The 23,121-nt window shown below is 40.2% G+C and overlaps 3 protein-coding genes across 5 annotated transcripts in view; 1 reads left to right on the top strand and 2 right to left on the bottom strand.

Annotated features, from left to right (window-relative positions):
* tbcc (tubulin folding cofactor C) overlaps positions 1–319 on the bottom strand; it is a 5,405-nt gene extending 5,086 nt beyond the window's left edge. The window contains exon 1 of the mRNA XM_057825463.1: positions 255–319. The gene's annotated coding sequence lies outside the window, so the exon portion shown is untranslated. The remainder of the gene's footprint in view (positions 1–254) is intronic.
* On the top strand, positions 74–15,192 carry bicral (BICRA like chromatin remodeling complex associated protein). 2 transcript variants are annotated; one of them, XM_057825458.1, is made up of 11 exons: positions 74–725; positions 2,496–2,560; positions 4,305–4,350; positions 4,442–4,490; positions 4,596–4,661; positions 7,236–8,369; positions 8,473–8,555; positions 8,687–8,832; positions 8,910–9,004; positions 11,510–11,612; positions 12,761–15,192. In XM_057825458.1, the coding sequence occupies exons 3-11, from the start codon at positions 4,310–4,312 to the stop codon at positions 13,096–13,098; spliced, it is 2,055 nt and encodes a 684-aa protein (XP_057681441.1). In that variant the 5' UTR covers positions 74–725; positions 2,496–2,560; positions 4,305–4,309; the 3' UTR covers positions 13,099–15,192. The 2 variants fall into 2 exon arrangements, with proteins under 2 accessions (XP_057681441.1, XP_057681443.1); XM_057825460.1 differs by lacking the exon at positions 74–725 and adding an exon at positions 753–2,406.
* Positions 14,947–23,121, bottom strand: si:dkey-21c1.4 (uncharacterized protein C17orf80 homolog). Of its 2 annotated transcripts, XM_057825464.1 has the most exons (5): positions 22,809–23,121; positions 21,895–22,641; positions 17,020–17,118; positions 15,569–15,685; positions 14,951–15,494 (listed from the first exon to the last, which is right to left on the bottom strand). In XM_057825464.1, exons 1-5 carry the CDS (start codon positions 22,816–22,818, stop codon positions 15,466–15,468), a joined length of 1,002 nt encoding a protein of 333 aa, XP_057681447.1. In that variant the 5' UTR covers positions 22,819–23,121; the 3' UTR covers positions 14,951–15,465. The 2 variants fall into 2 exon arrangements, with proteins under 2 accessions (XP_057681448.1, XP_057681447.1); XM_057825465.1 differs by lacking the exon at positions 17,020–17,118 and having other exon boundaries at positions 14,947–15,494.

Genomic DNA, 23,121 nt, shown 5'->3' with positions numbered 1-23,121 from the left:
ATAATGGCGCCTTTAATTATGCACTCGCCTGGTCTCACCTCCAGTTAGGATTTTGCTGTTTTTTTTTTTTTTTAATGCCCTCCTGTTTAAATGTTTTCTTCCCCCTGAAAATTGAGATTTTAAGCTTTCCAATGATGTATCACACATGCATATAGGAGAATTTTGAAATTTGGCCAAATTGGAGGTCTCAGAGCAGAACTTCGTCACCTCAGTGTTTTCCGCCAAATATTTTTTTAATGATCCAAAATACTCACTTTCCTTACGTTCCCTATAAAGGATTAATGGTTTTAAGGATGCCTAGTGAGCACCGTCCCTGAAAGGGTTAAACATTATGTATTCCAATTCAAAATCTACTGTCCTGTGTATGAAAGAACAGCACTAGTCCCAGGTAATTTTTCGCCACGCCTTTATATAGTCACTTGTCACGAGTGACGTCACGCATCACAGGCCCGCCCTCTACTGTTGGAAAAAGTTCACTAATCTCCATTCGCCGAGTCATTTTAATTTAATGTGTATTATTTTTTTTTTTTTTTAAATAACTTGACCCTCCATTATGTCAACTTTTATTATGGTACTGTCAGGGCCGTGGTGCGTGGGGGAGGGGGCCGCTGGTGCTGCTGTGCCCTCCTTGAACTTGCTCTTCCAGCGGTGTGCGCGCTAGCCCCCACAGCCCGTGCAGCCATGGCGAGGAAACCCCGTTGACAAGGCACTGCTTTTTCATGACGGTGAGTTCCCCCTTTGAGTGTATTATCATTTTGGGATAAAAATTGCAAGGGAAAAAACACACACGGCCTCCTTCCCTCTTCCTCCTTCGGGGAGGGTTAGGGAGACAACTTTGAAAATGGAGCCGAGGCAGCACAGTGTGGGGAGACAGTAGTGAGGCGAAATAACACGAGTGGTGGGAGAGAGGGAGAAGAAGGAGGAGGAGGAGAAGGAGGGGGCGAGCGAATTAAAAGTTGGCCAAATGGAGATATTGGGTTTCAAGTGGAGTGGAGATGGGAGTAAAGAAAAAAGAGGGTTTGCCTCTGCGAGTCTTTATGTTATGCTAATCGGGATAAATATTTATAGATTCGTTCTTGTCCGTCCAAGTGCGCTTCCAAAAAAAAAGGCAGGGCGTCGACGACACTTCGACGGGCTAGCTAACCGTAAAGCCGAGCGTTTGGTCGTCAAAATGTCTCCTGAGAGAGCGGAGCCGACGAAGACTGGGACCGGGTTAGAGAAAGAGTGCGGCCGCCCGGCCAAGCCTCAGCTTCGGGGGAAATGTGACGTGTGGCGCCGTTCGGGACGAGGGAGAAAGCCTTGCCCAAAACGCGTCGAGGCAATCACGTCGACTGGCCCCCGGACTGCGATTATGTCGATACGAGGCTGTTTTGGAAACAAAAGCTTAAAGGCTGCACATTTAGCGGACTTTCACGTCTCCATTTTGAGGCGTTTACTGGACGCGATTGTGACAACATGGCGTTCGAGCTAGGGCGGCTTTGAAGGGCAATTCGAGCTTTGTTCGACACATTCGTGGCTCCTACTCTGGGTTGGAGTTGTCGCTTGTGTCAAACGGCTGATTTTTTTTCTTTAAATTGTTTGGTTTGAATGTTGCCTTTTTAAAGCTATTCCACAATTTTGTTTAGCTACGGCGCCATTTCTCACCATTCTACATGTGCGACTCGATTCGAAACTGTCACGCCAGTGATTTTTGTTAATCATTCGGCAAATAAGTGCCTTCAAAACTGCTGTGGCTTTGATACGAACTTAAAAGTCATTGTTGCCCTCGTTTATATGTTTAAAAAAATACAACCCAACGCTGTTTTGACCCCAGTAAAAAAAAAAAAAAAAAAAAAAACTTGTCGTAACGGCAGAATGCATATTTCTCGGTAATAACTTTACCGTTGATAGTAATTGCTGCCGCCAAAAGGACTTCAAATACATTTATAATAAAAGCTTTATTGTTGTTTGGATGGTTCAAAGATGGAGTCTGAATGTGACTGGTGCAGCGCTTTAAAAAAATACTCTGGCTTCCACAGCAGCCATTTTGTTTAGATTGTACAGTGCAGAAAATGTTATTTGAGTCTTACTTTTCTCTATGCGCAATAATGACGTTCTAGCATGGAAAATGTACATTGTTCCCAAACACCTGCACAACAAACTGAAAACATGAATGTTAGTGTCAGCAAGGCCTGCTCACACCCTTTATTTATTACACAACACAGTTGACGGCTGACATAAAGCCAACAATTCATTATGTCTGCCCTTCAAGGTTATTTGGAGCACGGTGTAGTTCCTTCCACACAAATGCATTTTCACCCTGAGTGGTGACTATTGTAGGGCAGGAAAGTGACGGGTGGGTGTAGTGTGTCACAGTACAGTAGCCATGTTGTCTGAAGGAAGACTACACTCCACTGCACTCCCATGGTGATACATTGCATCGTCTTACTAGCCCTCCCATTCTTTGTCTGATTTTTAACTTGACTGTCATTTCCTTCCCATGTCCTGTTATGAAGCCTGGCCCGTTCCTGGTAACATAAGTGTGTTACATGACTGGATCCATGTGGCCAGATACTAATCTGTAAGTGATGCAAAATAGATATACACAAATTGGACACAACCGTGAATTCATTTGTATTTAATTAGTGCCATAAGTTTTGTCAAGACACTTAATGCACTTTACTCACTCACTGCCATTGATGTTGACAATACCAGCCCTCTAAGTTTAAAATAGATTGGACGTTGATTGCCATCAAAGAGTTAAAAATTAGTAATTCGATTACTGATTCGATTTTCGGACTATAGGCCGCTACTTTTTTCCATTCATTTTGAATTCTTATAGTCCAGTGCGGCTTATTTGTTGATTCGTTTGGGTTAATAGGTAACGGCGGTGTCATAAGACAGCCCTAAGACCATCATAATTATGACATGACACTATCTTGGGCATTAATTAATGCTTATGACAGATGTCATTATCATCCGGCAAATGTGTCACTAACTCAATTTATGTCCAGCTCGGATCTTTTCCATCATTCAAAAGTGAAATAATTTGCTGGATGACACAACATACATCTGTCATAAGCCTTCATTAATTAATGCTCATGTCATCGTCTTGTCATAATTATGATGGTCTTATGATAGTTTTATGGCGCCACTGACAAAGTGTTACCACATACAATAACTAGCAATTATGAAACAACTGGAACAGTAACTGAGGAAATAATTAGAACAGAACATGAATTATGATTGTTATTTACATCTGTAGCACTACAATGCAGGGAGCTAGGAGGCATGTTGGATGACAACAGTGTTGACAGCAGGTGGCAGCAGTGGTTGATTGTCACCCCCAAGGAAGCAGTGATGGCCAAATGAAGCTTCTTGAACCAATTAAGCTTTGTAGACAATTGGTTCAAAACGTCATGGTGGTTAATTTGGTCTTAGTCTTATGATGCCACTGTAAAATAAAGTTTTATCGATTAATATCTTTTGGTGTAAATATCCAATAATACAGTGAGGATGGCTGCGCCTTATAGTCCAGTGCGGCTTATCCATGAACAAATGCCATTTTCGTGTCAAATTTGGTGGGTGGCGGCTTATAGTCAGATGCGCTATATAGTCTGAAAATTACGGTACTTGGGAGAAAGTGGAATGTTTGACAATAAACTTGATTTATTTTTTCTCACTGGCAAAATTTAAGCTTTATGCCATCAAAACATTGTTGTGAACTGATTAAAAATCAATGTTGTTAGCTATTATAACGACTGAAAATTTTTCTTCATAATAGTTTCGAATGCCAGAAGCAATCGAACAATTCTTATATACAGTTGGGGAATATTGTGCTTCTCTTAATCTTTTGCGTCGACCTTCTATCTTCACTAGTTGACGTTTCTGCCCATTTTCCCCCAGCACAATAACTTATACTAACAAGATCATAACTTGTACAGCATGGGTTGTCTTTTGTAACATTTTGTCATTAACTTGAGGTTGAAAAAAGTACGCCGATTTTGTCAAATGATTAGGAAAACATGTTTGTTCAAATGTTTGAAGTATTTTTAAGTACATACAGAATCTAAGTATACAATCACATTCTTTTCATTATCATACCTCTAATGGCACAACCAAAAATACGAGGAAACCTCAGCCAAAATAGCAACCATAATAGCACTATTATGTGTTAATAGAATTGAGGATTATTATATTTTTAAAGGCAATATTAATACAGCTTTTGGACTCATTGAAGTGTCCAGTAAATGGATGCTAATAAAGTATGCAATCTTTTGAAGTGACTTTCAACAAAGTTCATTTGGTCTGTTGTTTATCTTCAGGTGTCATGGATGATGAGGATGACCGCCATCTTCTGGATATTTTAGGGTAAAACAAACAATGATATCGTAACATTAGGAATACGTGACCTGAATTTTTGTTGAATTCCCACTTAACATCAGTAACTTGACATTTTCAGAGATGTGGATGCATTGAATGACTATCTCCATGGCAACAACAGCAAGTCCGTGAGTGGCTCTTTAAAAAAATTATTTACAACTGTTCGCATTTAGCATGTTTACGTGGAACTTTCCACTCTTGACGTTGGCAATAGCGTGTTCTATTTCATGCAGATTGAAGAGGACGACGTAGCCAATGCTGCGTACGGCTCGGACGCGTCTTTCTTTGCTGGTGATGCTGTGAGTACAAGAGTCATACTTTGAATGCTTCTTTCAAAGGAAACTGGTTTGAATTCCATGAAGGGAAATGTAGACGTGTCATGTAATTACTTTTAATTCCTTCAGTGGCATTGCACCTTGCCATTTATTCTTAACAGGGTGTACTTGGCACAATAGAAATGAGCAGAGCAATGAGAAATTATCCAAAAAGTTCACAATATGCTCGCCACGCCTCCGCAATATACTATATGAGTCATGATGAATGAAATCATCCTTCTTGCCAGTTATTAAAGTTAACTGCCACATTTTGCAATAAAACTAAAACGACTTGAAATTATCCACAGTCCAAAAAGTTGCTTAGTCATGCATGTGCAATTTACAGCTCATGTGGGAAATATTCATAGCATTTTACTATATCGTCATTGTTCCAAAGTGGAATAAGTCAATCCTCACTCTTCATTCCCGACAACCACCATAATAGAAATTTAACTCGTTCATGCATTAAATATGATTTTTAAAAAATCCTTAAAAGGGTCCATTTAAATCAGGGGTCGGAAACCTATGTCTCGTGAGCCATATCTGGCTCTTTTGATGAGTGCATCTGGCTCTCTGCCAACCTCTAATTTTAAATGTGGAACCGGCAGGTTCACTTGACATGAACAAGCTGTGATGTCACACATTTTTCCTGGACCTTCAAACAAACGTCGCAATAATATGCTTCAGTTCTGTGCCCATTGGTGGTCCTTCCGTCGTGGATTGCACGGAGATGGGCGTTAGTACAGAGCTCGTCTCGCGTGTTAAGTCTCCGCTCTGCCAGCAGCGGGGCTGGCCCCTCCCAACTCAATGCAGAGCAAACTGGAGTATATAAAAAATGCGTAGGGGAAAATTAAACTACAAAAGTGAACTACGTGATACCCAAGTCACAGAGGTGTGCAATCAGTTTCACTTTTATAACTTTTTCGCCTGTCAAAATTGTTGCCACTTCCAGGAGAGCGAGACTCACGAAACGGCTGTCCCGAGAGGCTACACCTGTCAAGGCACACGCCCCCCTTGTTGGGGTTTCCTCTTCCAGGAAATATAAGCAGCGCAAAGCCAGGTTTCTATTGGTTATTTTCCAAGTGGAGAGTGCGCAACTGAGCAACGATTGTAACATCCCAAGTAACAATGTCAGGCTTTTGTTGTTTTCTAAAAATTTATTTCAATCACAACTCGGCGACTGCTCGTAAAAGCCGAGCGTGCCCTCACTCACGCTCCTGCATAATGTGTTCAAATGTTCATGAAAAAAACTGTTCACAAAACTGGCTCAAACAAGCTGGCAACAGAACATTATATATATATGGCGGAAAACACAGACAAGACTTAAAAAGCAGTTTCTGCTCTTGCGCTCTTCTTTAAAAGGAACTGCTGTATTTTAAACCAAAACAACTGTTGTGTTTGATAGAACAATATGTCTATATGCTGCCATAGCAGATTCAGGGCGCATTAAGCCCCCGAACTATTTTTAAATTTGCCAGTTTTACCCTGAAAATACCCGTTTACAGACGTCGCGCAACCGTTTTTGTTTCAACCCAGCCATGAAAACAAGTAATTATATATATTATACAAAATGTTTGTCATTTTTACCTTAGAATTATTAATTGATGTCTAATATTTTGTTTAAAAAGAAAAAACGACTTTAAAAAAAATTTCACTTGCATATTTTAAACTTTTAAGCAAATTATGTCACAATGAAAAAAATGGCGTCTGTAAAAAAAGTCACGGATATCTACCTCATAACTATCGCAAAATTGTTATTTTTTTGTTACTGTTGCATTTTTCCCGATTTTTTAGATGATAAATAAAATTGAAAAAAACGTTTAAAAGGGTAAATATATGATAAAGAAAATCTCCACCACTCCTTGATGTCTACGATTTCGGCATCGCAACCTTTGTTATATTACCATGTTTCACCCATAAAATCCCCCCAAAATACAACTGTGGCCATTCACAGCTGTTTCTGTGACTCAGTGATACATGCGACATGGAGTTTTTGGATCAAAACAAGGTAAGTACACGATAATATCTCGTTAAAGTCATGGCATCTGTAATTCTACTCTCGCATGCTGTCACCTTCAGATAGGGTTTTGCCTTTTAAAAAAACTTAAAAAATAAAAAAAAATGTCTAAAATGTTTGTTCCCCCAGAAAATTGAGATTTGAAGCTTTCCAATGATGTATCACACATGCATATCGGACAATTTTGAAATTTGGCAAATTGGGGGTCTCAGAGCGGAACCTCAAGTCACCTGAGTCTTTTCCGCCATATGTATGTACAGTATATATATATATATATATATAAAATACACACACACATGCTGTATGGCTCTTGTGGAATCATATTTTAAAATATGTTGGGTGTTTTGGCTCTCTCGGTCAAAAAGGTTCCTGACCCCTGATTTACCTGATTCCTTATTAACACATTACCATACGTCTGGATTGGGTGGGGCTTTTTAAATGACCAAAAATAGTCACTTGCCCTTGAAAGTGTTAATAAAATCAAACAATATTTGTCCAAAGCATATGCAATCATTCTTCAATTCTGTAAATGCCTCTGTTAGGCGAACGCTGGACTCAAAGATGGTGCCTCCACAATGGCGGGGTTCGATGGGGATCCGACGGGGGATGGCCTCCAGCTCTCTGGCAGCCTTTCATTCATCGAGGACCACCTGGGAGTGGGGAGCCCCCCCGGAGGCGGTGTGGACCTTGGTGAAGAGCAGCCCTTCGACATCCTTCAAAAGTCCCTGCTGGAGGCCGACATCACGGAGCAGACTTTGGCGCAGGAGGCCTTGTTGGACACCCAGCCTGCGCCCACCCTCGTGCAGGCCCCTGTGCCCTTCTCCTCCCAGCTGGTCTCTGGGGGGTACGGGGGAGGCGTGGTTACTACAGCGGCGACGACGACATTACCGGCTGCACAGTTCCTTCAGGGCGTGTCGCCGCTGCCGAATGGCTCCACGCAGCACATCCAGCTGCTGGGGTCCTTCGGGACGGGAAGCGGAGTCATGACCCTGAGTGGTCTGGAAAGAACTCCTCAGATCGTGCTGAGGGCGGCCGGCCCCGTCGCCACGTCGGGGTCCCCGGCCCCAGGCGGGCAGGTTTTCGCCCCCACCCAGGGGCATCTGAGCCAAGTGGGCTTCAAGAACATTCCCCTCCAGAACGTCATCATCCATAGAGGTCCGGGAGGGGCGCAGACTCTTGTCAGGCCCATTCAGCCTAAACCACATCAAACTGGGACTCAGACTGTATTCAGCCTCCAGCCTGCGGCCCCAACCTTGGCTAGCGTGACTACCAACGCTACACCACAGTCGACCACCAACGGCTCTTTGGTGGTGGATCAGCAGCAACCACAAACTAACATACAAGCAGGACAGTTTTTGCTACCTACGCCTTTGGCCGTCCATAACGGCCCCACCGCAGACCAAATCGCACCACATAACACGGTGCAGTTAGTCGCCGGGCAAAAACTTACAACGCAGGCAGGTGGACAGCTAATATTGAATCAGGGAGCAACGACCGGCAGCGCAGCGCAAACACGGAAGACCGTCGCACCTGCCACGTGTGCCCCTGGACGGCTGTCACTGATCAGCCAGGGGCAGTACTCTGGCAGCCCCGTGCAGCGGCTTCTCGTCACGCAAACGCCGAACTGTACGTCTTTGTCTCCTTTACCCAACACGCCCGCACAAGAACACAGACAGGTGAGCAGTACTCTGCAAGTTGTACTACCTAAAGCTGATCCTGTATGTTGTAATTCTGCTACCGCAGTGATTTAATTAAGCTGCCGTTGATGGCTTTTCCCAGAATGCTTCAGGAGCTGCTGTCAAACAAGTCCAGCTCAACGCACAGAAGAGGCCTGCCCCCGCACCACTGACAAAAGGAGGAATGTGAGTTCACCCTATAGAAAAGTCATGCAGTTACTTAAGAATATTAATCCTTGACACCTCCCGAAATAGATATAACATGTTTTATAGATATAACATGCTTTATTCTTTAAAAAAAAAAAAAAAAAATCTAGAATTTTACAGCAGCTAAGGGAACATCACGAGCGGGTGGACAGGCCTGACCGGAGACACTTTACGTCGTTCAGTGACGTGCTGCAAAGGCTCCTGCCCTTTCATGTGTTCCAGGGTGCACCGCCTAGCCACGAGGAGTTCTCGCAAGGTACATTTATTTTCAACCATTTTGGTTAGAAGTGGTAGTATTTAACTGATGGCATCCTATGTTCTTTGTATCGACAGTGGATGAGGAGTTCGAATCGGTTGCGACTCACGTTTTGATGAAGACCCAGGCCATGATCAATAAATACAGACGGCTGCTTTTGACTGAATCTGAGGTATTCAATGTCGTGCCATTTTATTTAAACCAGAGGTGTTCTCATTCTGTTCACAGAAAGTGATTTTTTTTCTCCTTGTCTTTTAGCCTTTTATTCAAGTTTATTTATTTTGCTAGATACTTGCTCACGGTAGATTTCTTGTCCTTTTTTTTTTTTAATCTAAAACAAACATATTTTGAACATATTTTTTTTTGTTAGTGTGGAGATGCTTATCATTGCAATTGAGATCTTATTTTTATCTTTTAAGCATATTCTCCCTGGCTAAATGTATGCCTAAGTATTATGTATTTTTTTTTAGCAACTAAATGTACATTTTTTTAATGAGTATGTCAATTTTGCAACAGTTCATTTAAATTTAATAGGGATGTCCCAATCCAATCCCGCAATCGGAAATCGGGTGAAAAGGATCAGGTTTTTAATTTTTTTAAAAAGTGTTTTTCTGCTTAATGCTCGTACAGCGCCACACCCTCCCTCATAAGCGGCGCAGCCAAAACTGCATTTGGTACTTAAAGTTAACGATGATTGACAGGTTTGTAGCTCTGATCTTGCCAGAGAAACTTAGATCAAAGGCACAAATGTGTCGATCAGCGTTAAACTTGCAGCCCAGTCATAAGTGTGCTGTGGCAACTAAAGGTGTGTGAAATTTCTGATTCTGCCACAGAAGATTCGAGAACGATTCACAAACATCCATGTTCCGATTACTTAAATATACTAAGTAGAACTAAAACACAGTCAGCGCGGTCTTCGGGACGCAATGAGGAACAGACCAAGAGTAAACATCCACAACTCATGCCGCTAGATAAAAAAACACCGACAGCCCCTATTTTATGGGGGTTGGTGGTGCGTCCCCTCTTCCCATCCTTGAAGGCCGGTTAATGGGGGCGCGGGTGGCCCAGGGGACCACCCTGGATCCCTGGGGGCTGATGATAACCCCTTTACTGGGCTGCGAGAGGAGGGATGGGCTGCACTGCCCCCCGTCTTTCCTTGGTTGTCAGGGCCCCCACGTGGTTTTAGCCGGAAATACATCTAGCTGATGATAGCACCAACATATTCATAGTTAGCCTTGTCAATGTATTTCTTGTTTTTTGTGTTTCTTCCGTCTCTCTCCTTCTTGTGTTCCCCCATAACCCCTTCCTGTTTGCTGCTTGGCATAATAAACGAAGTATGTTAAATGATCAGATTGGGAGTAGGGCGTACTCCAATGTGAAACATAAAAACTGTTCAGACCAACGGGACACTCAGACTTCCATTCTCCGTTTCAAACAGCTGAAAAGGACAGGTTTTTAGAAAAAAAAAAAAAAACTGCGACAGCCGCTACAAGCAATGCCCAGTTGCTACAAACTTCGCCGACATAATGCTACGGCACATATCACATTTATATAGAAGTAGACATGAAATGACAGACTCGGCGGCGTTAACACATGTATAGAGAATTAGATGTGAAATGACACTCGCCAGCGTTAGTAAACAATAATTTATATTCGAATCGTAGCCTCCGAATCAGAATCGAATTGTGAGGGACCCCAAGATTCCCACCTCTAGTGGTAACTCATTGTGTAAGAGGCTGAACCGTGTTTTTTTTTTTTTTTTTTTTACGTTCTTGTTTAATTAAAAAAAAAAAAAAACACAATTTACGAAGGCGGAAAATTTAATGTATACTTTGATGTCTCCGACAAGCGCTGAGCAGAAGCATCAAAACAAATGACCACTCATGCTGTCTGTAATCCGTCATTCCAGGGATATCATATTTTGCTTTTTAAAAAGAGAACACAAATATCAGACATAAATAATCCCAGTTTAGGTTTATATTCAAATTATATGGATCGATAGCATGCACGCACTGTCCGTGCATGTCACACACACATACGCGCAGTTTGCCCCGACTCTCGGCCGTGTAAGCAATGTTGAAATATTGCTTATAAGGAGCAGACAGAAAACCGATCATTCACAGGCTTATCCTCAACCCATTTTCATTTTTTTTATGACTGTTGTCAAGTCCGACCCTTCCTGAAAAGCCGTGTTCAAGGCAAGCTAGGCGCTAATAACGCACAGCTGCACTGCTACCGTGGCGTCTCTCTCGCTTTTTGATGACGTAATTGCTGCATGAATTCCGATTTGAGAGACGGGACAGTACAGACCGCCGCGACAGTCTGGAAAAATGTGGCACAGATCGGATTTGAACCACATACGAAAGTGACCCATATCGGATTTGAAATGGTCCAGTTCTATGCGACTTGTCACGTTCAGACCGTCAAGTTAATGCCTCACTCGAGTCGGAAAAAACACGAAAAAATCGGATTCGTGCATTAAGACCTGTAGTATGAACGTAGCCTTTAAAGTCGCAGCAATCTTAATTAATGCCCACTTAACATGAATTTGAATCCATCAGTAGTTTTTACGCCCTCTTCATTTTCCTTCCATTTGAGTTGGTAACATTATTTGTCACTTTTTAAACTATTTGAAATGACTCATACTTCTGACGAGTTAACCCTGTTGTTACGGCAGCATTCCAGTCCTTCGTCAGAGATGGTGATGATCGACAGGACCTTCAACCAAGAGGAGCGCCACTGCCTAACGCAAGACAAGCGTATGCTACTCGTGGATCCAGGTACTTTTTGTCTACGTTTACGTGTTTTGAGTAACTCAAATTAATTTACCATTTCACTGTCAACTAGGGCTGCAGCTATCGAATATTTTAGTAATCGCATTTTCTACTGAAAATTCCATCAATTAATCAGTTTAAAAAAAAAAAAAAAAGGTAAATATCAATTATAAATTTACATGAGAAAACAAGACATTTCACCTACTACTGAACCATTTTTAGACAAATGTCTTTATTTTAGATGTACATTAGTGAAAACAGCCAACAATTGCATCTCGGATGTGACTAAAAAAAAACAATCACTGCTTTCACTCAAAAAGCTCCTTTAAAAAAATCTTACCTAAAAATGCCCTTACGCTTGATAAAACACATCATTTAAAAGTTGGGTGTTTTTCCCCATGTTTTTCAATTAAATTTCCATTCATGTCAAGCTAATTTGAAGTTCTAGTTAAGTTCTGATAAGATTTTTTTCCCAGTGTCCGAAATATATGTATGATACCTACTGTATTAGGCACCAGTGCTACTTGATGTTTTATCCATCAATGACTACTAAGCTAAAATTGACAGTTAGCTGTGTTTTTATTTTACTCTCATAACTCTACAGCGCTGTTTTTACAGATTAGCCTGTATGAAAGATGCGCATCGACAGTAGTCATAATTAATAGAAACCTAGCCCTCCGCAGGGCTAACGTTACTTTTATTTATTAGTCTTTCGTTAACTTAATTTTACCTTGTCCCGAGTATCGCTCCTCCGCATTCGGAGTAAACCTTCGGTGGAGCCGTTGCATTGAAGAAATGCTTTAGTGGTATGCAAGAGTTGTCTGACAGTGAACGCAAAGTGTTCGCCTTGGTGTCCAGCTTGAAAAGCTCCCACATCTTGACATTTTCTGCTTTTTCTTGGTGCCTCTTTCTTCGTTTCCGCCGGTTTCTTCGTCGTTATATCAATATTCATGCATCGTGGAAATCAAATATATCCGCCGCCTCAGTCTTCTTCCTGTACGTACGTGACGTCAGCGCGTTGTGCCGCATTAGCCTGGGCAAAACGTCATGCTTAGTGCTGGCGAAATGAAACGATTCCTCGATTAATTTAAAAAATCGAGTTACTCGAATTATTCGAGTACTCGTTTCAGCTCTACTGTCAACTCTCCTCTCAGACGCTTTCCTGGAGGACTTCTGCTGCGGGCTGAAATCCAAACGTTTGCCAGATCCCGTCCCCTCTCCTCCGCCGCTCGCAACTGACTCCGATGAGCCGGCGTTTAGGACAGACTCGCCGCCTGGCTTCGGCGACCCGGGAGGAGGGGGCGATGACAAACTCCAAGCTTCACGCACGGGCAACAAAAGCGTCTTGGATGTGAAGCGATCCCAGGGGGAGGAAGGTAGCAACTCATCTTTTGCAGAAAGGGGGCACACACACCAACAGGCGGCATCGCCCCCACACCTGGACACAGACTCCGCTCTGGAGGCGGCCGTCAACAGCATTCTAGAATGTTAACAAACCACACGGAGCTTTGTTCTCATTCATTTGTGAAGTTTGTTCTGCTCTTTACATAGCACTACCTTCGTTTTACATCGGCGGATACTGGGGGTCCTCGGTTTGCGATGGAGTTCCCTTCCAACATGATCTGAATTTGGTCACGAGGTGGAACGGGTAGTAGTTGATCACTAACCTACACTAACGCATTGTCATGATTAGAGTAAATATTTGTATAATGAAACACTTTTGAGCCTTAAACAATATGAAGAAAAGCAAGAAGTTGTGCCACACAAAGCTGTATTATTACGCTGCTATGCAAATTAGATGATTTTTCGCACGATGTAGTATGGAAATGTCATAATTACAGTTAATATTTGTGTTTAAAAACAGGTTTAGGTAATTAAAAACGCAATATATGAAAACCGGAACATAATGATAATTCCTTACACCGCTGATATGAAAACCGGAACATAATGATAATTCCTTACACCGCTGGTCAAAGTAGTTTATTACAAGTGACAGGACTTACTTTTTGCCTTTCAGAACCCTAAAATGTTATTTATGGTAATTTAAGATATTAAAAAAAATAATCCTATGGGACCTTTTTTTTTTTTTTTTTTAGGACTGGCTATGAATGCTCACGTTAAAATGGATTGAACGTCTAGCGCCATCAATGGCAGCCACTGAGGTAGATGAGTGCCCTATAAAGGATTAAGTATATAATTAAAAAAAAAAAACATTTTGGCTTTAGATCTAAAATACAATGAAATTCTGAGAATATGGCACAAACTGAGCATGCCTTATTGTGCCGCCATATTCCTACGCCGCTGCGCAAGGTAGTTCATTTTGCACCATTTGTACCTCACACTTTCATACAGTAAATACCTGCATGAAAAAAACACTTCTAGGACGAACATCGAAAACATTCCAGTGACAAACGGTAAGTACGGCACTGAGTGAGCCTACCTTAATTTTGCCTTGCCATCAACCAAGGACCCCCTGTACTCTAAAGACAGGCACTTGTTCCAATCACCTATGGCGCTGTGGGAATGTGTGCAATTTAAAAGGATCCATAGTTCTTATTTTAATGGCCAGTTTGTTCACCGTGACAATTTCGTGCCTATACTTTTATTTCAAAGGGTTTACATGAAGAATCCTACATTTCCTTGACCAATTGCACTAAAAGCCGTTTATATCGGACTGCACGCAAGCGTGTCACGTAAGCCGCCATGCCACACCCGCTCACTTCAAATTTGGCATTTTCTTTGGCTGTTTCCCTTTCTTTTGTACCTTAAAGGTACGCGAGTCCCTACATGCCAAACACGCAAACTTGCCTATCATTTCAATGTGTTTGCGCTAGGGGGAGATTAAATTAATCCTCAGATTGAGGACGTTACTTTGTTCATTTTTGTTTACATTTGTTTGCTTTGGTTTTAAAACTGTTTGTTGATTGTACGCATTGTTTTATTTTCTTCTCAGCAGCACAACCAAATAAGCATATTTTGTTGACATCACATAGGACTAAAACTGCACTGTGTTGTTACATATAAAAAAAAAACATGACTGAATAAATTCAATTAATTTCTGCCAACATTACAATTAGTTTGCATGTTCTCCTCGATGTACTGCAGCTTCTGCTCACATTCCAAAAACATGTTTTTTAGCTATTCTTGCGACAAAATTTTGAATGAATGGCTGTCTATATGGCCGGCGACTAATCCAGCGCCAAATTCCAGCTACAATGCTGAGAAAAAGTGCTGTTGAAAATAGATGGATTCATAATCTATCTTCTAGCTGCAAATCTGCATTGAAAATCAACTAGTTCTATTTTTAAAGGAAGAAAGATCACTTTTCTTTTTACACCACATCGCCATTTTGTGTCATCACTACGCGGGTCCGCGCTTGTCCTGCTTTCAACGCGAACTGTCTTGACTTGATCTGTATAGTTTGTTTTCTATAAACAAAAAATATTTATAATTTTTGTATGGAAGAAGAAAAGAATGTTAAAAAAAAAAATGAGAAAATGGCAATTATTTTGTATTATTTTGGCGTCACTTGTTCATTGTTGTGTTGCCTACAGCAGCAACAATAAATTCAGTTTGAATACAAAAATGCTCGTGAATTTTTATTTGGCATTTGGATCAAGCGGCATAACCTCCAATAAATGGATAGGCACGGGTTTTAGGAGGGAGAACAAAAATTAAGAGACATGTCTGTAGTTGTGCAGCCTCTACATCCTGGTTTAAAGATTTTATCTAAAGAATGTGCCAGTTTTTAATCCTTTTACAGAGCGAGCACACGATGCAAGACAACAGTGACATCCAGTGGTGACTTGTCATACTGCTTACATGGGAGTCGATCAAATCAAATGAATATCCATTCATTTTAATGATACTTCCTCCAGCGATCCTTCTCTAAAATAAATGGGGGGAAAAAATTATCCCAAAATCATGATACTGTAAAGACACGCATATGCATGCATACTTACTAAGATGCGGGTAAGACCAGACATAGCTGAGCACACAGTATCCGGCCAGCAGCATACTAATGCCGCCTACGCCGCCTCTCTTCACATCGATATACCTCCTGTAGTACCATTGCCAGCCTGTAGGTGACAAATTTTTAAAAAACTTGGAAAAACGTTGCTAACGCAGTGGCAGTTTAGTGTATAATTATAATTATGGGTCGACCGATATGGGATTTTCAAATGCCGATACAGATATCTAAAAAAAATTCATCTTATTTTGTAAGCTGATATTTGAATATACTTTTTTTTTTTTTTTTTTTTAAGTGCGTAGATTATAAAGGTAACTTGAAAAAAAAATGCTTTACCAACTTCATATTTACAACAATGACCTGAAACAAAGGATTAATTCGGTCTAGTCCAACCAAACCCACGAAGGCAGCACTTCTTTTTACGATTATAAACACTCGGCAGGAACATTACATTATTTTCAAATAAACTAGGGCTGTCACGATTAAAATTTTTAATCGAGTTAATCACAGCTTAAAAATTAATGGCAATTCAAACCATCTATAAAATATGCAATATTTTTCAGTAAATTTTTGTTGGAATGGAAAGACAAGATCTATACATTCAACATACTCTACATAAGTACTGTATTTGTTTATTATAACAATAAATCAAGATGGCATTAACATAACATTCTCTTAAAGCGATCCATGGATAGAAAGACTTGTAGTTCATAAAGGATAACTTAGTACAAGTTACAGAAATTTTATATTAAAACCCCTCTTAATGTTTTTGTTTTGATGAAGTTTGTATAATTTTCAATCAAAAAATAAACTAGTAGCTTGCCATTGTTGATGTCGATAATAATTATGGTGCTGAAACCCATAAAATCTGTTGCACCCAAGCGCCAGCAGAGGGCGACAAAACACCAAAAAATAGAAGTAACAAATGGAAATGACACTTTGCTGTCATTTTAATCTGAGCGGGGCACGTGCGTTAAATGCGTCAAATATTTTAACGTGATTTTAAAAAATAATTAACGCCCGTTAACGCGATAATTTTGACAGCCCTAAATTAAACCCAACAAGACGTCACGAGGAGATGTAAACAAGTGAGTTTAAGAGGATGCTTGCATGCTAATGCAAATGCTATGCCAATGATACAAGCTACATTTAGAGTGTAAGGATCACTCAGGAAAAAACTTAGAAGGCTAAAGCAACATTGCATAGTCTCTCATGCAAGGAAAAAAAAAATCTTACAATATTTACAAAACAGGCAAGCTTGAAGCTTCCTGTAGCAGCCTGCCTTCAAGCTGCTGCACGGTCCTATCATCAGTCAGCAGTTGCCCACAGATGCCTGATCAAAATCCATTCAGCTTATTTTTCGTTAATCGGCCGATGGCCAATGTTGGGGAAAGGTCCATATATCAGCCCGATATATCGGTCGACCTCTAATAATTTATTCACCTTTTTGCATCATATCTACTGCATCTCGCGGGCGCTGTGGCGTCCTACAGGCCAGCCACTCAGGAAGCTCCCTCAGTGTCACCTGACCCAGGCTGCGCTCTGCATGGCAAATTAAGAAATGCTATTAGTAGTATATTTTATTATCTCGGCCAGTAGGTGAAACCTACAGAAAGCAGAAGTTATTATTCAGTTCCGAAGTTTTATTCGCGATACCTCAAGATCAAAATTGAACAATATGTAACATGAAACAAAAGGTTATTAAATTTGGAGGTAATGAGGTCAAAGGTCAGAAATTTTGAGAGAACTTGTTAGCCTATTCAATTCAAATTAGCTAGGTAGGTGAAATGGTGTGAAAGAATTATGCCAATTTGAGGCATGAGGGGAAAAAATAAGAGGGCATAAATGTACACGAAGTGCCCACTCTTATCAAATATAGTGACGCTTTGAATTTGACTGCTGAGGCGGATTTATGCGCTCTCAGTGCTCCGCTAGTTTTATTCTATGAAGTTCTACACATTATATTTTTAAGATGAATTATGTTCAGTCCCCACTGCCAAGCCAGTTACTACTTAACCCTGTAGAGGCCAGCATTGTAGAATTACAGCATTTTTATTTTTTGTAAAAAAGGGGGTTGAAAGTTGTTGTTTTTTTTTTTTAACATTAATATAGTCATTGGGTCTTACTGTTCAGTCTCTCAATAGGTGTGGATAGGAAATCTGTATATAAGCCCTGCCCACAGTTCCAGGACTTTCAGAATCTGCAGAACTTTGGCTGTGCAACAACACTTTGGTTCCTTGGACTAGAAGTGCAACAACACTTTGGTTCCTTGGACTAGATTTATCAGATGTAAGTAAGTATAATGCCTTTATTTATTTATTTATTTTTAATCATTACACTTACTAGACCATGTACATATGCAATTATTGTGAAATACATTCATCAAATGTAAATTAGAGCATCTCGTATATATGTTGTAATTTTACAACTCTGGCCCTTGGGTAGTCAAAATGGCCATGATGTAGGTTTACAAGTAACCTGGCTAGTGTAGCCTAAATAGACATTTTGACAGGGACCTTCTATTTTTCACAATATATTTTAAAATTACACACATCTAGTACACTTTCCAGATATACTGGACTGTATTATATAGGCTTTATATTTATTTTTAATTTCCAAACCAGTGCTATTTGGAACTCACTTTACAAGAAGCTGTATTACCGAAATATATTGCAATAGCATACCACTTTCTACTGCTTATAATTAATTTCCAAACCAGTGCTATTTGGAACTCAATTTACAAGAAGCTGTATCACCGAAATATATTGCAATAGCATACCACTTTCTACTGCTTACAATTGTAGTCACCTACAATAGTTCAGTTTCTCATTCTGTTTGTATATATCTGCCTAATATGTTGGCTCAATTCATCGCCTAAGTAGTTAGATCTGGGGGGATGCTGAAGGGTGTCTGTTGCGTTGTGCCAGAAAAGGCGGCAACATTCGGAAATGCATTCCCATTGCAGACATTATCATCTTTGTAGAAATGCAACATGCCTTCCTTTTGGGATGATGGTTTCACATTCTTGAACATTCTCACCTGATAATCAGAGCACAATAAGTTGGCCAGACATTATTGTTTGACTAGTGAGATGTGTAAATAGGTTACTTTGCCCCTCACCCATGTAATAATGTTATTTCCATTTAGTTTTTGTCATTTCAGAATGTCTTCAGCATGGAGAAAGACCTTCTACACTGTGCAGGAGGTCATCGATGCTGTCCAAAATGAAGAGAGTGATGTGGACATAGACTTGGATGAAACTCACAAAGAGTCAGATTTGAGCTTCCGCTGTTCGTCAAAGCCAAATCGATCCTTGAGCTTCCAAAAGTTTTTAAAGCAATCAGGCTTTGAATGTGAGTGGTCGAGCTCTCATGTTTGCTGAGGCTTCGTGGTAGTTTTTTAATGTCACAATATCTCGTGTTAGTCCAGACATTGGCACAAGTTAAGAAGAAAAGGCAGGGAAAGCAGCAAAGGCGATTTTTCGAAGGACAGCCACATAGCCAGTCTTTTCGGGTGTACCAGTCAGTTTGAAAAGCGCGAGTTATCTTCTGTCCCGTAGTTTGAAGCAAACCTTTTAGCTCTGGTGTTGTGTTAATCGCGTCCACCTTTGACGGAAAGTCCAGTTTCACGTACGCCCACTTTCAGTGCGGCAGAGTACTATCTGCCGCAACCTGTGCCTTTTCACTGCGGTTTTATTTCCCATCAGCAAAACTAAATGTCGCTAACAAACATTCAACTTTAAGGGTTAAAGACATTAGCCAGACTGTGTCAAATCAGGTCACATGAACGTATCTGGAAACATAATGGCGACATGCAGATGTACGGCAACCAGCACACTCCAATTCCATGTATCAACAATCAATGAGGCTTTACAAATCAAATCAAATCAAATTCATTTATATCTCGTTGCTATCGCACCTCTCGTTTCATTTCTTTATTTGAACAGGAAATAGGCAAATTCAGCGATTTTGACTATAAAAAATGTTTGAAATGAGTCATACATTAAGAGCAATGGACAAATATTAATATAAATTTCATGCTATAATTATTTTTTTGTCATGATGACAGGTGAGGCTCTGCCTCCCCTGCCTCTCCTGACCGCACGTCACTGGTTGAATGTATATATTAGTCTTGTGTCTTATCTTTCCATTCCAACAATAATTTACAGAAAAATATGGCATATTTTAGAGATGGTTTGAATTGCGATTAATTACGATAAATTTTTAAGCTGTAATTAACTCGATTAAAATTTTTAATCGTTTGACAGCCCTAAAAATTAGTAATAAGATAATGAATCCAGTTGTGGTTAAACAATAGCATACGACAGTTAGCAACCGTGTGGCTTAATGTGGCTAACTCCACCACCCCAACCGAACTCGTCAGCGCTGACAAGTTCAATTGATGGGGAGGGTGGGTCACGCCAGCGAGTGAAAGCCGGGCCAATGTTTATTGTGTATATCATGGTTGCCTCCCTTTTTCCTCCTCAGACAAAACTTTTTGTCTCTTTTGTTGCTCTGCCATCTTTGCAGAATTCTCGCAAAAGTGTTTGCATCGACTTTATAGTGAATGGGGAAAGGGGGAAGTGATGTATGCCGTAGAGCACATTTTTGTTTTTTTTTTTTGTGTCAGGGTTCCTGCCACCCTTCTCAAACTTGCTGAAAGCGACACAGACCCCCTGGAGATATAAAAGAGGTGTCATTCAACTACTTGTGAGTCGAAATAACACACATGTTATAAAAATATTACATAAAGGTTGAAAAGTTACTTGTCTTGCTTTAAGTTACCTAGTGTTGTTTTAAGTATTATAGTATTCACAGAATGTGTTGTGGTGGTTAGTAAAAGAAAATATATTAACACGCTTTAACTCATTGGCTGCCATAGTCATGGATATGAATATACAGTGGGGAGGAGAAGTATTTGATACACAGTCAATGGGAAAAGCCATTGGCAGTGTATCAAATACTTGTTCTCCCCACTATATATATATATATATATATTAGGGCTGTCAAAATTATCGCGTTAACGGGCGTTAATTTTTTAAATTAATCACGTTAAAATATTTGACGCAATTAACGCACTAGGCCCGCTCAGACAGATTTAAATGTCAGTACAGTGAAAGGCCAACTTGTTAATTGTGTTTTATGGAGTTTTTCCGCCCTCTGCTGGCGTTTGGGTGTGACTTGCATATGTTATGTGGCGTAATGTCGCCCTCTGCTGCCGATTCAGTGCAGCTGATTATTTGGGTTTCGGCGCGCTTTTCTGACGTTATTATATGTCGACGCGAACTCACACTAATAGACAGTGCTATTCAGACCAGCTAACGTCCGCATCCAGTATTCAGTGGCAGTTCTCATAGCCCCATCACACTGTTTGTGTCTAATACATGCATCGCTTGTGAGTTATATTCCTCCTTTGTTTATATTCATGAGCATTAGATAGTTATTGATGATGTGTATTTGAATTTGTTCACATATATGGTGAAATGCAGTTAAATTGTTAGATGCTTGTGAGCTAATTGGCTAGTGCTAGTGCTCAAATGGACACGTGTGTGTACATTTTATGTTATTTTGTGATTTATGCAAGTTATTGACACATTGCCTTGTTATTTTCAGTTTTACAAAAATACAAGAAATGTGCTCCTGTCAAAAAGAGATGACTTCAGTAAAGCCCATGCAACTTTGCCACACCGTCTGATTTCTTTTTGGAACTTATGTTCGCTATCTGTCAATTTGTGTACTCACACACATTGAGGACAGAATAGGGCTACTAGTTTATTTTTTGATTGAAAATTTTACAAATTTTATTAAAACGAAAACATTAAGAGGCGTTTTATTATAACATTTCTATAACTTGTACTAATCATCTTTTAAGAACTACAAGTCTTTCTATCCATGGATCACTTTAACAGAATGTTAATAATGTTGATTTATTGTTATAATAAACAAATACAGTCCTTATGTACCATATGTTGAATGTATATATCCATCTTGTCTTATCTTTCCATTCCAACAATAATTTACAGAAAAATATGGCACATTTTATAGATGGTTTGAATTGCAATTAATTGCGATTAATTACGATTAATTCATTTTTAAGCTGTAATTAACTCGATTAAAAATTTTAATCGTTTGACAGCCCTAATATATATATATATATATATATATATAATCTTTTTTAACGGAAGGGTTGTTAGCAATCAAAATTAACAAAGTATGTGTTGTGGTAGTTTGTAAAAGAAAATGTATATTCAAAAAGTAGTCAATGAGTTAATATTTTGATGTAACAACTGTGCCATTTTCACTTTGTAAGAATACTGACCTAAGGGGTTGTGCTTCCTCCTTTCCATTGTCATTGTGTCTCTGGTCCTGGACTGGAGGTCAGAAAAGCATACAGGTACTGAGGCGTTTTCAGTCTGGTGAACATCCACTTTGGATGTTGGTTTACAGGATGTCACTTTGGACCCACAGGAATCATTTTTAGGCAAAAGTAGAGATAGTTTTGGTTTTAAATTGATGTTTGTACCAGCTGGGTTTAACTCTGGACTGGGTTTAGTGTTTGTGGCTTCAATGTTGACGGTTAGTGTGCTGGTCTTGACTCGGTTTAATGTGCTGCCAACGTGCTGGAGCGTAATCCGGGGCATCGCCTTCTCTATGGCCACGTTTTCCTTTTCTGTGGGTATAATTTGTTTCCTTTCAGAGCCACTTCTGGGTTTGGGGGATTCAACAACTAAAAAGTCTTTCGATTTGGACTTTACGCTTGTGGCTAGACTTTGCGGAGTGGACTCCGGTCCTGTTGACATATGACTAGACTCTACTGAGGCCTGGATGCTTTTCTTTGGCTTAGAAGGAGGGGAACCTTTTCCACTTTTCACAGATGACTCTGGTGATGCTTTTTTTCTGAGAGTTGGTTTCTTTTTCACAGTCATCTTAGACAAGTCTGCTTCTAGTTGACCCGATGGCGGAGACACCTCAGTTTGATTGCCGCTCAAAGAGGACTTAGCTGCTTTGCAGTGGGGCAGGTGGCTCTTTAACCTCTTGAAGGACTTTCCACAGAAAGGACACACTTCTGTAAAGGGGAAACGTGGGTGGTTTACATTCCTTTTAATATACACCACAAGCCGACAGTTACACATGCTGCTGTCAGTAAAATTAGTATAAATTACCCTCGGGCGACTTTCAAAATGACAATACTTCGCAGAAGTAAGTTTACGTCACGTGACAATCGAAACTTACCGGGGCTCATTTCGCACGTGCAAACGAACTAACACAAAAGAGAAACAATTCGTAAATCTTATTTCAAATTAATTAGTTAAACGTGGCGTATTAGTTCATACGTTAATAATAATTTAAAAAAGCATAACTCGTATGTTTAAAATGCAGACTAGCTAACGCTGTCGTGCTGTGACAGGCGAGTGTGAGAAGGACCACTCGCTTTTGGTGACCAAGTAGAAGCCTGACCAGAAATGCTAAAATTGGTCCCAAAAAAAGACGGTCTTGCAGTTTTACCACCTCATTTTAGAATCAGAAACTAAATGAGTCATTTCGA

The sequence above is a fragment of the Corythoichthys intestinalis genome, chromosome 21 (genome assembly GCF_030265065.1).
Source record: "Corythoichthys intestinalis isolate RoL2023-P3 chromosome 21, ASM3026506v1, whole genome shotgun sequence".
NCBI classification, from domain to species: Eukaryota; Metazoa; Chordata; class Actinopteri; order Syngnathiformes; family Syngnathidae; genus Corythoichthys; species Corythoichthys intestinalis.
This window is presented reverse-complemented; position numbering and strand designations above follow the sequence as displayed.

What these genes read in the sequence shown, in the direction of transcription:
- bicral (XM_057825458.1), top strand. Translation starts at nt 4,310, where the DNA reads ATGGATGATGAGGATGACCGCCATCTTCTGGATATTTTAGG. An exon ending in CATCTTCTGGATATTTTAGG is followed by an intron (nt 4,351 to 4,441) that starts GTAAAACAAACA and finishes TGACATTTTCAG; the next exon opens with AGATGTGGATGCATTGAATG. An exon ending in TATGCTACTCGTGGATCCAG is followed by an intron (nt 11,613 to 12,760) that starts GTACTTTTTGTC and finishes CTCTCCTCTCAG; the next exon opens with ACGCTTTCCTGGAGGACTTC.
- si:dkey-21c1.4 (XM_057825464.1), bottom strand. An exon ending in GAGGAAGCACAACCCCTTAG is followed by an intron (nt 17,119 to 21,894) that starts GTCAGTATTCTT and finishes TTTGCCATGCAG; the next exon opens with AGCGCAGCCTGGGTCAGGTG. An exon ending in AGTAGATATGATGCAAAAAG is followed by an intron (nt 15,686 to 17,019) that starts GTGAATAAATTA and finishes TGTCACCTACAG; the next exon opens with GCTGGCAATGGTACTACAGG.